The sequence below is a fragment of the Amphiprion ocellaris genome, chromosome 14, assembly GCF_022539595.1.
Source record: "Amphiprion ocellaris isolate individual 3 ecotype Okinawa chromosome 14, ASM2253959v1, whole genome shotgun sequence".
Lineage (NCBI taxonomy): Eukaryota > Metazoa > Chordata > Actinopteri > Pomacentridae > Amphiprion > Amphiprion ocellaris.
In genome coordinates this window covers 3036825-3050429 of record NC_072779.1, presented here as the reverse complement: position 1 = coordinate 3050429, position 13605 = coordinate 3036825, and the positions used below count along the sequence as shown (strand labels likewise).

The 13605-nt window shown below is 39.0% G+C and overlaps 1 protein-coding gene across 1 annotated transcript; it reads left to right on the top strand.

Moving 5' to 3' along the window:
- The first annotated feature begins 265 nt into the window (after nt 1–265).
- Nucleotides 266–12506, top strand: kctd7 (potassium channel tetramerization domain containing 7). The gene is made up of 4 exons (XM_023261864.3): nt 266–875; nt 4635–4804; nt 10565–10743; nt 11831–12506. The coding sequence occupies exons 1-4, from the start codon at nt 543–545 to the stop codon at nt 12205–12207; spliced, it is 1059 nt and encodes a 352-aa protein (XP_023117632.3). The 5' UTR covers nt 266–542; the 3' UTR covers nt 12208–12506.
- Nucleotides 12507–13605: the final 1099 nt, after the last annotated feature.

The following is a 13605-nucleotide window of genomic DNA, read 5'->3' as shown; positions in this document are numbered from 1 at the left end:
TAATGTATATTGTAACATAATGTATATATATATATATATATATATATATATATATATATATATATATATATATATATATATATATATATATATATATATATATATATATATATATATATATATATATATATACATTATGTTACAATATACATTATATGTTATTTTTATCTTTTTTCGTATGTTCGGTTTTACGATGCTCGACTTTTATTACCTCTCGCTCCAAACTTGACGTGATGACGCAACACGTCAGAGCACGTACGTTTCAAGCACCTCACGGTCCCCAGCTAACGTTAGCCTACCTGCTAACACCCGTTTCAAATGTCCAACGGTTACTAGCTGCCGAGGCTCACGGTTCCATCCCGGAGGCGGAGCTCCACTGCCCCCGCTGCGGCCCCGGTGAGAGGCGGGCTGAGCTCCGGCGGCCGCGGCTCGAGCCACACCCTCCTCCGCTTGTTGTTGTCGTTCGCACCGACAGCCGCGTGCCGTGTGGCTCGTGCGATCCTCCCCTTCGTCTCGCGCGGAGAGCCGGGCCTGCCGAGCGCATGCAGCAGAATGGCTCGAGCGGCTCCAATGGTTCGGACGGTTGTAGCGGCGGCGGCGGCGGCGGCAGCGGCAGCAGGGACAGACAGGCGCTGTCCTTCAGTCCGCTGCCCGCCGCCACGACGAGGGTGAGACGGTTCATTCAGGAGAGACGGACGCTGCCGCTGCCCAGAGTGATGGTGGTTTTCTCGGCGGCGGGGGACACCGAGAAACCGGGCGATGCCATGTCCAGCACGGACTCTGCGGAGGACGAGTTCCGAAAGCCGCCCTCCCCGACACCGAACCTCGCCCTGAGCAAGCCGCTCCGGCCCCCGCTGAGCAGCCATGAGCAGGAGGTAGGCCGCTTCAAACCGGGGAAAAATCCGTTGAACCACTTTGACAAGCTAGCAAACAAACACAGAGGTAATATTTAGCTCCAAACTGAAATAAACCGTTAATACTGTAAACCCACGTTTAAACTAGTTTATAGTTAGCTAGACTTGGCTAAAGAAATTAGCTAAAAGATAATGTATTATCAATTTTTTATTTCATTTCATTTTTTTCATATTTGTACTGTGTAATTAAAAGCCCAACTACTGACAAGTGTTGAAATTTATTGGGGTTAAGTTAAAGAGCCTCCAAATACAGAAATAAAAATAAAAATCACTTTTACAAGCTAGCAATCAACACAGAGGTAATATTTAGCTCTAAACAGAAAAAACCGTTAATACTGAATAGCCACATTTAAACTAGTTTGTAGTTATCTAGTTAGACTTAGCTTAGTACTTCCTTTTCTTTCTTATCCATAAAAATGTATACATTTTATTATCAGTATTTTGTTGTTTTTGTTTTTTTTTCATTTTTGTACTGTGTAATTAGCAGTAGCTGTAAACTCTCAACACACTAAATTGGGGTAAAGTTCAAGACACTCCCAAGTACAAAAATCACTTTTACAAGCTAGCAAACAACACAGAGATAACATTTAACTCCAGATATCCAAATTTAGACTACTTTATAGTTAGATAGTTATACAGATGCAAATGTCAGCTAAAGGCAGAGCTGGTCATGCTATAAATATAATATATAAATATATGAATATAAACTCTCAACATGATCCAAACTGGACTTGTGTTTAACGGCACACACAGATATAATATTTAGCTCTACACAGAAAGGTCTTAATACCCAATATCCACATTTAGACTACTTATAGAGTGGTTAAGTGTTAGATTGAGAGTCATTTTAACTAATTGTTAGTGTTTTTTTATTAATATGCATCACAATTAATATATTTTGAAAGCAATGTTTGTTGTTCTTGCATGTCTGCGGTATAATATGGTTTTCTGAGACTGCACTGTGTATGTAAAAGCCCAACTGTTGACTACTAGCAAGAGCTTTAAACTTTCAATATTCTCTTAAGTGTGGTTATGTTTAACTGCGCCCTCGTCCCAAATAAACAAACACGTTAAACCACTTTTACAAGCTTGCAACTGGCACAGGGAGAATATCTCCAAACAGAAAGGCACCCAATATCCATGTTTGTATGAGTTGATAGTTAACTGCATCTTCGCTATCAAATAAAAATAGAGAAACTGCGTGTGCACCAACTAAATTGGTTAATCTGTTGACGCTTCCATTAATTAAGACCTTAAAACATAATATTACTACCCAATATTTGCACTGCCTGCTCTGTAGGGGTATTTTCTAAGGTCAGAGGTTGGCTTAGCTGCTGAGTTCTGATTGGCTGACAGCTGTCACATGACTTGTGTTAATGAGCGAGCATAGGATGGATTTAAAGATGGCTACAGAGGGTTTATCCTCTTATTTCTGCAGCCTGTCACAATAAACACTCAGCAGCCCCTCACACAGACCAAAGACCTGTGAAATATCGTTTTTGTTTAAACTGTGCTCTCGTGATCTAGGTCGTTAAACTGCAAAGGGGCCACGGACCCCCAGAGACCCCAACAGTCACTCCATATTATTTAGGTCTGTGTCATTGGAGAAATCACAGATTTGTCACCAGTTTGAACCACAGTGTCGGCTTTGACAGGTCGTCCGTTATCAGTCTTTTAGAGTCACACTGTCAGAATCTAGGTTTAAGAAGGTTTCTAGTTTGTATTGAGCTCATTTGTTGCAAAATATGTTTTGATGAGGTAATTGACAAACCAAACACCACAGCCAAGGTAGTATTAGTCCAACAAAGGAGAACTATAAGGCTGAAACCAGCAAAAACAGACTGATAATGCCTTAAAAAAAACAGCTGACTACATCTACAGTATGTCTTCATATCCTAAAGCAGAGGCGTCAAACTCATCTTAGTTCAGGGAACATATTCAGCCCAATTTGATCTCAAGTGGACCGGACCAGTAAAATCACAGCACAATACCTATAAATAACCACAACTAAACAATTTTCCTTTGCTTTAGTGCAAAAAAGGACATTCTGAAAATGTTTACATTTAAGGAGCGATATTTTTACAAAGCATTATGAACAAACTGAAATTTATTAAAAAATAAGCATTCAGCCTCAGTTTATCATTTACACATTACAACTTCCAGATCACAGTTTATCTACAAAGACATAAAACATTTAGTCACAGCTATCTGGAACTGAATGATATAGTATTTTACTTTAAAAAAGACCAAAAAAACCATCAGAAACAGGACAATATATTTCAAAAATGAGTCACAAAATGACAAAAATGAGACACAAAACAACAAAAGTGAGAAACAAAACAAAAACGAGACAAAAAATGACAAAAGCGTGAAACAAAATGCCAAAAACGACACACAAAACGATGAATAAAGCAAAACAGTGACAAAAATAAGACAAAAAACACAAGCGAGACAAAAAAGAAACTCAAAATGACGAAAACGAGAAACAAAATGACAGAAAGGTGAGACAAACGACAAAAATCAGGCAAAAAAAGACGAAAACAAGCTAAAATATTGCAAAAATGAGACACAAAATGACAAAAAAAACAATCTAATGTTTTACTTTATGATCAAAACAATTTTTCATGGTCTAGAAATTATTTTAAATTTGTAATTTTACAAATTTACAGTTTCCAGTTAATGTCTTCTCTGGAATTTTTACGCTTTTCAAAGTCGTCCCTCGGGCCAGATTGGACCCTCTGGCGGGCCAGTTTTGGCCCCCAGGCCACATGTTTGACACCCCTGTCCTAAAGCAGTTGCTTGAACAAACAAATTGGTAAAAAAAATCCCACATTTAAATTTGTTTTAAATCATTTCAGCACATTTACTGCTTGGACTGAGAGACAGAGGTATTTATAAATCTGTCATTCTAGATTATTTTAAATCTACTTACACTGTTGCAGTCAATAGTTACATTAATATGATAATAGTGATATGATAAACATCTTCGAGAAACAGTGCAATTTTAAATATGCCCTTTAAAAACAAATTAAAAGTCATGAGAGATTGACAAACTGTTTATACAACTCACATTTAAACCATTTATAGAATCAATCCTACCAGACATTTACCAAAATAGCAGAATTTTTAATGAAATGATTAAGAAGAATCATTTAGAGTAAATCTTGTTATGTTTTTTCTTCTTTTATTTCTTATATTACTGATATTCTGGGTTATTTTATGAATTGTACAGGATAGGCAAAAATAAGCCTTGACTTTAGCATATTACTTTTTTTGGTTACAGAGCTTGTTAATTTTTCTTTTTTTGCGAGAAAAAAATGTTTACTGCAAGCATGTATGATAATTCTTTGTCAGCTGAATGCACACAATTAAATTTTTTACTGTAGATTGAAGCAGAATAAACCATTCATTCATTCAGTTTACTAAACAGTGTTTGTTCAATGAGATTTTTTGCTCTTCTAGTGTCGAGGCTCAGCAACATTACCTAAAATCAGTGTCATGATTAATCGTAGCTTTATCTTTGTTTCTAATTTATAAAGCGATGTGCTATTACTGTAAATAAATCTCTTAAAATAAGCTGTTTTCCACATCTCGAGACATGTTTCTATCTTTAAAGTGGTTAATTTTTGTGTGAAATATTTAGCACAAAATGATCTCTTTCTTTTTATGGTGTTTAGAAAACATCACAGTCTCACACTTTCACTTGTTTTCCTTTTAAAGTTTCCAGAGGTGATTTCTCTGAACGTCGGGGGAACGTACTTCACCACTCGCCTGTCCACGCTGCGGCGGTACGAGGACACCATGCTGGCTGCCATGTTCAGCGGGCGTCATTACATCCCACGTGATGCTGAGGGACGCTACTTCATCGATCGGGATGGAGCGTATTTTGGGTGAGTAGCACTGGGAACAGCTAAAATATCCGATATCAACAGTATATTTATCCAAAATCAAAAACTGTATCTGATTCCCCTTGAGGTAGTTTGTTTGTGCAGGTAAACACAGCTCCCAGAGCTCCTGCAACACGTGTGTCAGTCCTTGGAAGTCCTTTTAAGAACTTCCAGCTGCCCTCTGAAACTGCAGCGGCAGCCGTAAAAGGTTACGAAAATAATGACCATGATTTGTTTACTGTTTTTTAACATGGAGGACAGATTCTTCAGTGTCTCCCCAATGAACAAAAGCTACTTTCAAAGCTGTTTTGTAACCATAAGAAAACTTTGACAGCGAGGGAGGGAATTTAGACCTTTTACACTTAACCTGGGTGCATTTGTGAGTGTTTTAATGAATATTTGAGAATTGATAGCAGTCTTTTCACTCGAAGTGAGTAACATTCCACATTTGGGGTCATTTGAGTGTCAAAACCCAGAAATTGATCAGGTTCAGGTAGTGATTTGAACAGGGAGGATATCGAATGAGGTGCTACAAATCAGCTCTCATCTGTAGCTTTTATTATTTGAAGATTTTCAGATACTAGTGTTGATATAAAAGCTGAATTTCCATTTTCTTATATTTACCAAAGCAAACCAAAGATCTCCAATATTATCCAAACAAGCAGCTGTAAAATAAATCTGCCAAAGTGACGTAACATAAAATGGCAAAATTTGGCTTAAATCAGGAACCAACTCATCAAAGAACAGGTAATTTATTTATCTAACCACACATTTGATGCCAGCTTTCAAGACTTTATACCAGAAATGTTGCTGTTGATACTCTTATCAGGAATTGATATGGATTTGTGCTCTGCTGGTGTAGTTTTATCTTGGTCAATAACCAAAAGGCTCTTCATGGAACTGTTTCTTTCTTCGGTCTTTACACTTTTGCATTTTAGTGCGATTTTAACAATCTTATAAGTTCCCAGCTTGCTCCACTGTACGACATGAATCTAATAATCTTTGGGCACGGTGTGAAGTTTGCTCTGTGCAGACTGAACGATGAAAATGCAGCTGAATCTCAGCCTATGATGAACGTGAGTGAATGCGCAAGAATAAAACATCATCAGTGTGTGCCGTCCATCCGTGAAAAATAAACAACCGAATCGTAAACAGAGCTCCTACAATCACAGGGAGACTAACCAAACATGAACGGAGCCCTCGCCCTGCTGACATTTATGCGTTTGGAGAGAAATCCCCAAAAAAGGAGACTAACCTGGGAGCTGCTACATCCTTCCATGCTTGTTGTGGTTCAAGCTGGAGGACACGTCTAAAAGGCTTCTGCTGCCACAACTCTACTCGGCTGTCCTCTTGGTTTAAATCCCACATACTTCTCTTGATGCGTTTTGAAATTGTCACCGCAAATCATCTGTTTGGGTTTAGCACCAGTGTCACACTGATCAGTACGCCATTTCACTTTTTTACTTTATTTGCTGTGGCATTTTATGATTGAACAAATGATAAAATTAGACAAATGGGATGTGTGAGTCAAATTTACAAAAGATAAGATTGGGAGACATAATGTGTCAACTGAAGTTATGAATACACTGAATATTCCTGTGGAAAGCCTCAACTGAACGGAAGCCTATGGAGCCCATAGAAGGCATAAGACAGGAAGTTCAGACCCTCTCTACGTCTGCACTTATAAATTGAAACCTAGGGCACGCTGAGCCAAGCAGAAATAATGCCAACCTAGCAGAAATAAAGAAGAGGAGGTGCTCTAACTTTTGATACGATCACTTCATGTGCATCCTGATTGGGTCTTAAGACGATGGGTTGTGGCTTTCCAGAATGGAAGAGGTGTGTTCAGAAGGAATTTGCATAGTGCGACGTAGGACCAGCGATTCAGAACCACGACCAAAGATATCTCCACGATTCTCTCATGATTGTTATCCTTCATCTGGGATGGCTGAAAATCACACAGTGTTTCGTGGCCTTTAAACACATGAAGCACTATCTGTGAACAATCCCACAACTTTTTGCTCGCGCCTAGTATTCCATTAGTGGAAATGCAGAAGAGTGCATCATCATTATTCTCTTGATTGTTATTTAAAATATGTGCAGCGCTACTTTCTCATGAGTATGGCAGAGGAGGGTTATGTGTGGGAGGAGGAAGTTTGTAAATGGCAGCATAATGAAGGACAAACTTAGTTTCTGAAAAGGTTCACGCTCTGCAATCTGAAAGAGGTTTTCAAGCAGCTGAAGGCAGCTCATTATATTCTGATAGGTATCCATGAATTAGGTATTCTGTCAAACAAATTGTTCTCTTCTGCCAGCACTCTGAACTGATTTACATATCTATTTCTGCTCTGCTGCTTTGTCTTGTTTGTTGCTTTTGCTGTGGTAGAATAAAAATTGGAACATCTGTCTCAACAATGACACAGTGACCTTTAGTTGTATTCTGTAGCTCTGTCATTATGGAGGACAGCAACGTTATCAATGAAGCCGGTGGAAACGCACTGAAAAGATGCAACTAATTAAAGTTAATAAGTTGTGTGGATTGTTGTGTAGCCGTCTCTCATATCACCAATGTCATCAGAGTTTAACAAACTTTATGTCAGATCTGTAAACACTGTCCACAATGCAACAAATAATATTTAACCCAGGAGGATGGATTTTTTTTTTTAATTACTGCCATACAACAAACTAAATACTATCTAAATATTACAACACAAACAAACTAACATAAAACTATACAGTGATAAAAAATGAATCATGTAGAGAATAAAATAAAATGATAAATGAGATGAAATTGCTTGTAAATTTCAGAAAAATCATGACAGTTATACGAGGCAGGTCAAATTAACAAAACAGCAAGGCTAGAGAGTCTAAACTGCATATTGAATGAATCCCACTCCAACCACAGTTGAGGAGCATCTGTGTTGTCCGATATCTGTAAATTTCCAGTACCGACGTTCACACCAACTTCTCATTGTGTGGATGTGAGAGAGGCGTTGTTCTTCTCCTTGTAGTTCTCTGTTTTCATTTATTACTCGACTAGTTGTACCACGAAATGTGTGCTGATATCACCGCTTTTCAAGCAAAAAATTGCTTTAAAATCATCATGATTTCTACTGTGGTCTTGAAGACTAATTGTCATAGACCCTGAACCAGCCCTAAAATCCTCCTTCACTTCTTTTTAATCGCCACAACCAGTGCCAGTGGATTTGCTTTGAGTGTATTATAGAAAAAACACTCAGTATCCAGTCTCAGTGTCAGCAGCACAGCATAGAGAATGAGATAACTTAATCTCAAGAATCTGTAGCACCTCCTGGAGTACGGAGGTTAAAATTTTACCTGATATCTGCTCTGTGATCTGCTTTAGTGGGTGTAATGTTTACTACTGTTTGTGTGTTAGCATGCTGACAGGGTGATATAGCTGAAAAGTCTAGCTCAATAAATAATTCCCCTTGATATTGATAGTTATTTTTAATTTTCAATGACTTGTTTTATTAAAGGCCAGGAGGAAAAGGTTTTATTTAAATTTAACCACGTAAGCCTACAGGCAGAAGTGTTGTGTGAGACTATCATACATTCTATCCAACTATTTTGTTATTGCTGCTGATGAAGTGTGTGTCGCTGATACATATCGCTAATGTTGTAATTCCTGGGCCTATGCTGTCGCTTATCAATTAGAAGCAAACAGAATACAGCTGTGGTCGATGAGGAATTCACTAGTTTTACAGGTGTAGGAGGTCCTCGGTTTACGACGTTCTTGATTTACGGCGTTTTGTTGTTACGTGGAACTGGTTCGGTGGAAGTAGTTGGCGAGCGGAGCGGATGAATATGGTATGTACACAGTCGTCACGCGGCACTATAAGACAGCTTTGTCTACATTTGCCACCACATTGGATTATGCTACTTTCACTAACTTCATTATGGTTCCCAAGCTTAAGTCAGACTTACAGTTTACATTTTCGCCGGTGTTTTCTTACCTAGTTGTGTTTCAGTGTGAGCCCATGACTGTTTTCGTTACTGTAGTTATACTAATATGTAAACTGATCGACATGCACGAAATGGCTTTTTTTTTTTTTTTTTTTTTTTTTTTTAAATTAAAAACATTTTCACCGGAGTTCCGATGTAATGCGAAAATCGACTTACGTCTCACCGTAGGAATGGAACTCTGACGTAAGTCGAGGACTCCCTGTCCGTAGGCATAAACCAAAGTATTTGACCGGCTAAATGTTGATCAGATGATGAAACAAACATTGAGGAATCAGGAAAGTTACAACAATTCATTCTGAGGGAAACAAAATTCAATCGTCTGAACCAAATTTTAGTCCTCAAGACATAAATACTTTTTATCAAAACCATAAATGTCACCCTCATAGTAGTGCTTGATTAGAAAAATAAAGGGATCACCAAAGTCAATGGGCTTTATCCTACAGAAAGGTCTTTCAGTCTGTGAACCAGCATTATCCCTAGAGCCACGGCACTAGCACGGCTAAAAATGAAAAGCAAATTGCTTTAAATATGGATGTGACAACAAGCAGAGTAGATTAATGACTTATGTAAGGAGTGGGTTGGTCTGAGGTCAGCGTGAGTCAGTGTGTGGGGGTGTAATTAAAGATTAAACAACAAGGAGCCAGCAAGACGAGATGGAACATATGTAACTGAATAAAATAATTTTTTAAAAAAAGCTTCCGACGGTGCAGACACTCAGGAGGAGATTTTCATTTGGGATGTTTTTAACCAACGTTGTGTTTTGGGCTCTATTGTCTTGGAAGAAGAATAAATCTTCCATGTTGTTGTTGTCTTGTGCAATGCAGCAAATTTTCCTCCAAGAGATGTCTGTGTTTTTCTGCATTTATTTTATCCACTTCTCTTTACCAGCCCTCTGGGTTCTGCTGCAGAGAAACAGAAGTAGAATCAAAGTCAACTTTAGTGGTCAGGTATGCCAATAAGTACAAGTGTTTGGAGTCAGGAGCTCTCAGTAAATTTCGAGTCAGTAGTGAGATTTATGATTAAAGTATTGCCACAAATTTAAATAAAGCCTTGAGATTTGAGCCAACAATTTTGACTACCACCTTCCAAAAACAACGACAAGTAGTAATTACTGAAGCTAACTCCAGAGAGGGCAGAAAATAATGCCTTCAATGTCTTTTATGAGTTTAACTAATCAGCAGTTGTTCCAGGACTGCTCAGAAGTATTTACCTTGGAGAAAGCACTTTTTTTTCTCTCCAGAAAACAGTCCTGAAAGAGGTTCTATGTGGGGGTTTCCTGCAGTAGAAGCAGAGGTTTGATCACCCAAAAACGGCCCATAATTTCCCACTGTGGAAAAATTCTGAATGTGTTTCCATCATAGAGATCAGGATCTAATCCCAGGCTTGCAGAATCAACATCAGCACAACTTTAATGTTCTCCATGCTTACTGTTGTTGCAGTGTTGCCTTTCCCTCACTTTATATTGTTCCGTTGTTGCATCGTAGTCTTCTGCATCACCACCACCTGCTAGACTGTTGTGGAGCAGTTTGTTTCATGCATAGATGGCATGTAAAAACAGCCGTCACTAACACCTGAATGTGTTTGGGTTTTTGGAGTGTTGGTTGTTCACTTTTGACAACAAAGATGGAGGAAAATGCATCATCTGGCTGCTACAGTTATGAAGTTGTAGGGTTTGTTTGCTAATAATCTTCCATCGATCCATGTTGAAAAAGCAGACTTGTATAAAATATGATTTATCAGGTGGAAATCTAACTCTCACCCCTCTGTTTCCATCCAAAGGGACATCCTGAACTTCCTGAGGGAAGGCGAGCTTCCTCACCGGGACCGAGTCAGAGCGGTGCACAGAGAGGCTCAGTACTACGCCATCGGCCCGCTGCTGGACAGCCTGGAGGACATCCAGCCGCTCACAGGGGAGAAAGTTCGACAAGCCTTCCTCGACCTGCTGCCCTACTACAAAGGTAACAGCCTCCATGACGGAAACCAGCACAGCGCAAACAGAAATGAGAAAACTGACTGTAAAGGTGTCACTTTGCTGGGATTATTACACACTAATTCAAGATGTAATCTAAAAACAGTGCAAAATGACATGTAGTTGTACAGCATTATTTGGTTGGGAAGCATTCTGAACCAAATAATTAGCCTAGTAGATGCAATGTAGGTCAGTTTTATTTTGCATCTTCATATGGAGGCATCACCTGGCAGTTTGCTGAACCACGTTAACTCGACTCTCACGGTGAGATCTGAGAGCTGAGGACCTGCCAGTGTCATTTAGATAGACGTGTGTTGGCAGATTTGATAGGATTTAGTGAAATCTCAGTCAACCTTTTGTAGCCGAAAGTAAAAATTACTCAAACATTAAATTTAGGCAACAGTGTAAAAAGAAAAAAACTCTAGTATAAACTGCTTCATGTGTCCTGTGTAAATTCCCATCAATAAAAAAAGAATGGTCTCATATACAGAGAATGTAAATTAAGGTTTTGATTCAAAATACATACAAAAGATGAAACCGTAGAAGAGATAGAATGTTTGCAGGAGAAGAGCTGCAGGGTGACAACCTGTACAGAACACGGTACAGAGTGTATTATTTAGAGATGAAAGAAACGTCTAGACTCTGTGTTCTGATTTCACCATGAATAATTAAGTCAAGATTTGATGCACATACATCAAACACATGCTTTTATGAAAAGCTAAGATCAACTTACTTTCCTTATGTTTTATTCAAATAATATGTATATAAAAAGTGGTGCCTGAAACTCTTTACAGACCTGCATTATAAGAAGATTAAGGTCGATGCTGAGCAATAGCCCAGAATAATATGAACAAAACAAACAAATGAGTCCAGACACAGAATATTTGTTAAAAAGCAGAAGAAAAACTGTGACTTTGAAGATTCAATTTGAAAAGTCAGAAAGGAAAAGGACGTGAAACTTTTCCAGAGTTCTGGAGCAGCAGTGGAGAACGCTCAGTCACCAGGTAAGTTAATAGCACGAATAAGAGTGTAAACATTTAAAACTGCATTCATAAATCCAACTGTTTTCACTACAGACAATCTGGAGCGCATTGTGGAGATTGCCAAACTGAGGGCGATGCAGAAAAAGGCCAGATTTGCAAAGCTAAAGATCTGCGTCTACAAGGAGGAGATGCCCATCACGCCGTACGAGCGTCCTCTTTTTAACTCTCTGCGCTTTGAGCGCTCGGACAGCGAGGCCAAACTCTTTGAGCATCACTGCGAGGTGGACGTTACCTTCGGTCCGTGGGAGGCGGTGGCAGACGTTTACGACCTGCTGCACTGCATCGTCAGCGACCTGGCCGAGCGAGGCATCGCCGCCGAGCAGCAGTGCATCGGTGTCTGTGACAAACACCTCATCAACCACTACTACTGCAAGAGGCCCATCTACGAGTTTAAGATCACGTGGTGGTGAAGCTCCAGGGAGATGATCGGAGCAGATCGGACCAAAAAGCAAACAGAGGGATGTCTCACTTTTACTGTAACTCGGCCGATATTGGTTTTTGTATCGACGTTGCCAATATTTTGTGCTGATGTCTTAAATGTGACCCTTTAAATCATGCTGTAAGCATTTTCTGTTTCTCCCAAATATTTTTCTTTTCCTTCTCGTTACAGCGACAGAACCTCTGAAGGAAACAATTTAAACACTTCTCAGTGAATCCAGGGTAAATAAAAACACTGCTGCTACTTTACAGAGCGGCCGTGAACTCCTGATGAACGTCCTGTTTCTGCTGACCTCCGCAGGTTTAACTTCTCACCTTGATGCAATGATGTACAGGTGTCTTCAGGTGCCTCATGACATCACTGTTAGGCGTAGTTAGAGGTCAGCTTCCTGTGTCCATTCGTCACGAAGGAGCTTTCAGTTGGAGAGGTCAGACAGTCTCTGCTGTTCAGCCTGCCAGTAAGTTGTTTTATTTTAGTTCCGTTGACCTTTAAATGAGGACACATAATTTAACTACCTTTAGTTTAAGTCCAGCTGTATTTTTCAGTCTCCACAGGAAGCATTCAGTCACAGTACTGCTTATAGAAGTAATCAGAGCTCAGTAGTTATGCATGAAAACGCTTAAAAAAAAAAAAAAAAAATAATAATATATATATATATATATATATATATATATATATATATATATATATATATATATATATATAGGCATCAAGTTTCAGCTTTGCACATAAAACAAAAAATAAAAGGTACCTTCTGTGGCTGCTTTGATTAAAACTGAAGCTCTTCTCTTCTGTCAGACGCACATGAAACTCGCAAATTAAAAATCTGATGGAGAAACGGTGGTGCAGAAGGCTTTATTGGTGTCTGACCAACTTCACTTTTAATCGATACAGCCGTCTCAACCGGCCGCTTTAACCCTTTGATGCACGACACGGGTCAAAAGATACCCATATCCAATGGAATATCCAATGGAATATTCAATGGAATATTCAATGCATGTGGGTATCTATTGACCCACGTTGTGAAGAACTAAAAATTCTAGGTTCTTTGGTGCAACTGTGAAGCTTTTCGTGACTCAACTGTGACCAACTGTCGCATGGCAAGAATTCAGGAACTTTTCAACTGAACTGCAGGCAGTTTAAGCAGAGCAGACAAGACAAGTCTGGAAGCAAGTTAAAATATGCGTTTTTCTTGTAGAATTTATGGCATTGTAAGTGTATCGTAGGGTTGTCAAATTTGTTAAACCTCTGTACCACCAAAAGCAGGTTTGAAAGACATGTAATCTTTTAAACAATTGCCAAAAATTACAACATTTATCAGGAACAGAAACAGTAATAAATAGAAAGAAGTGTCTAATTTTCAGCTTTT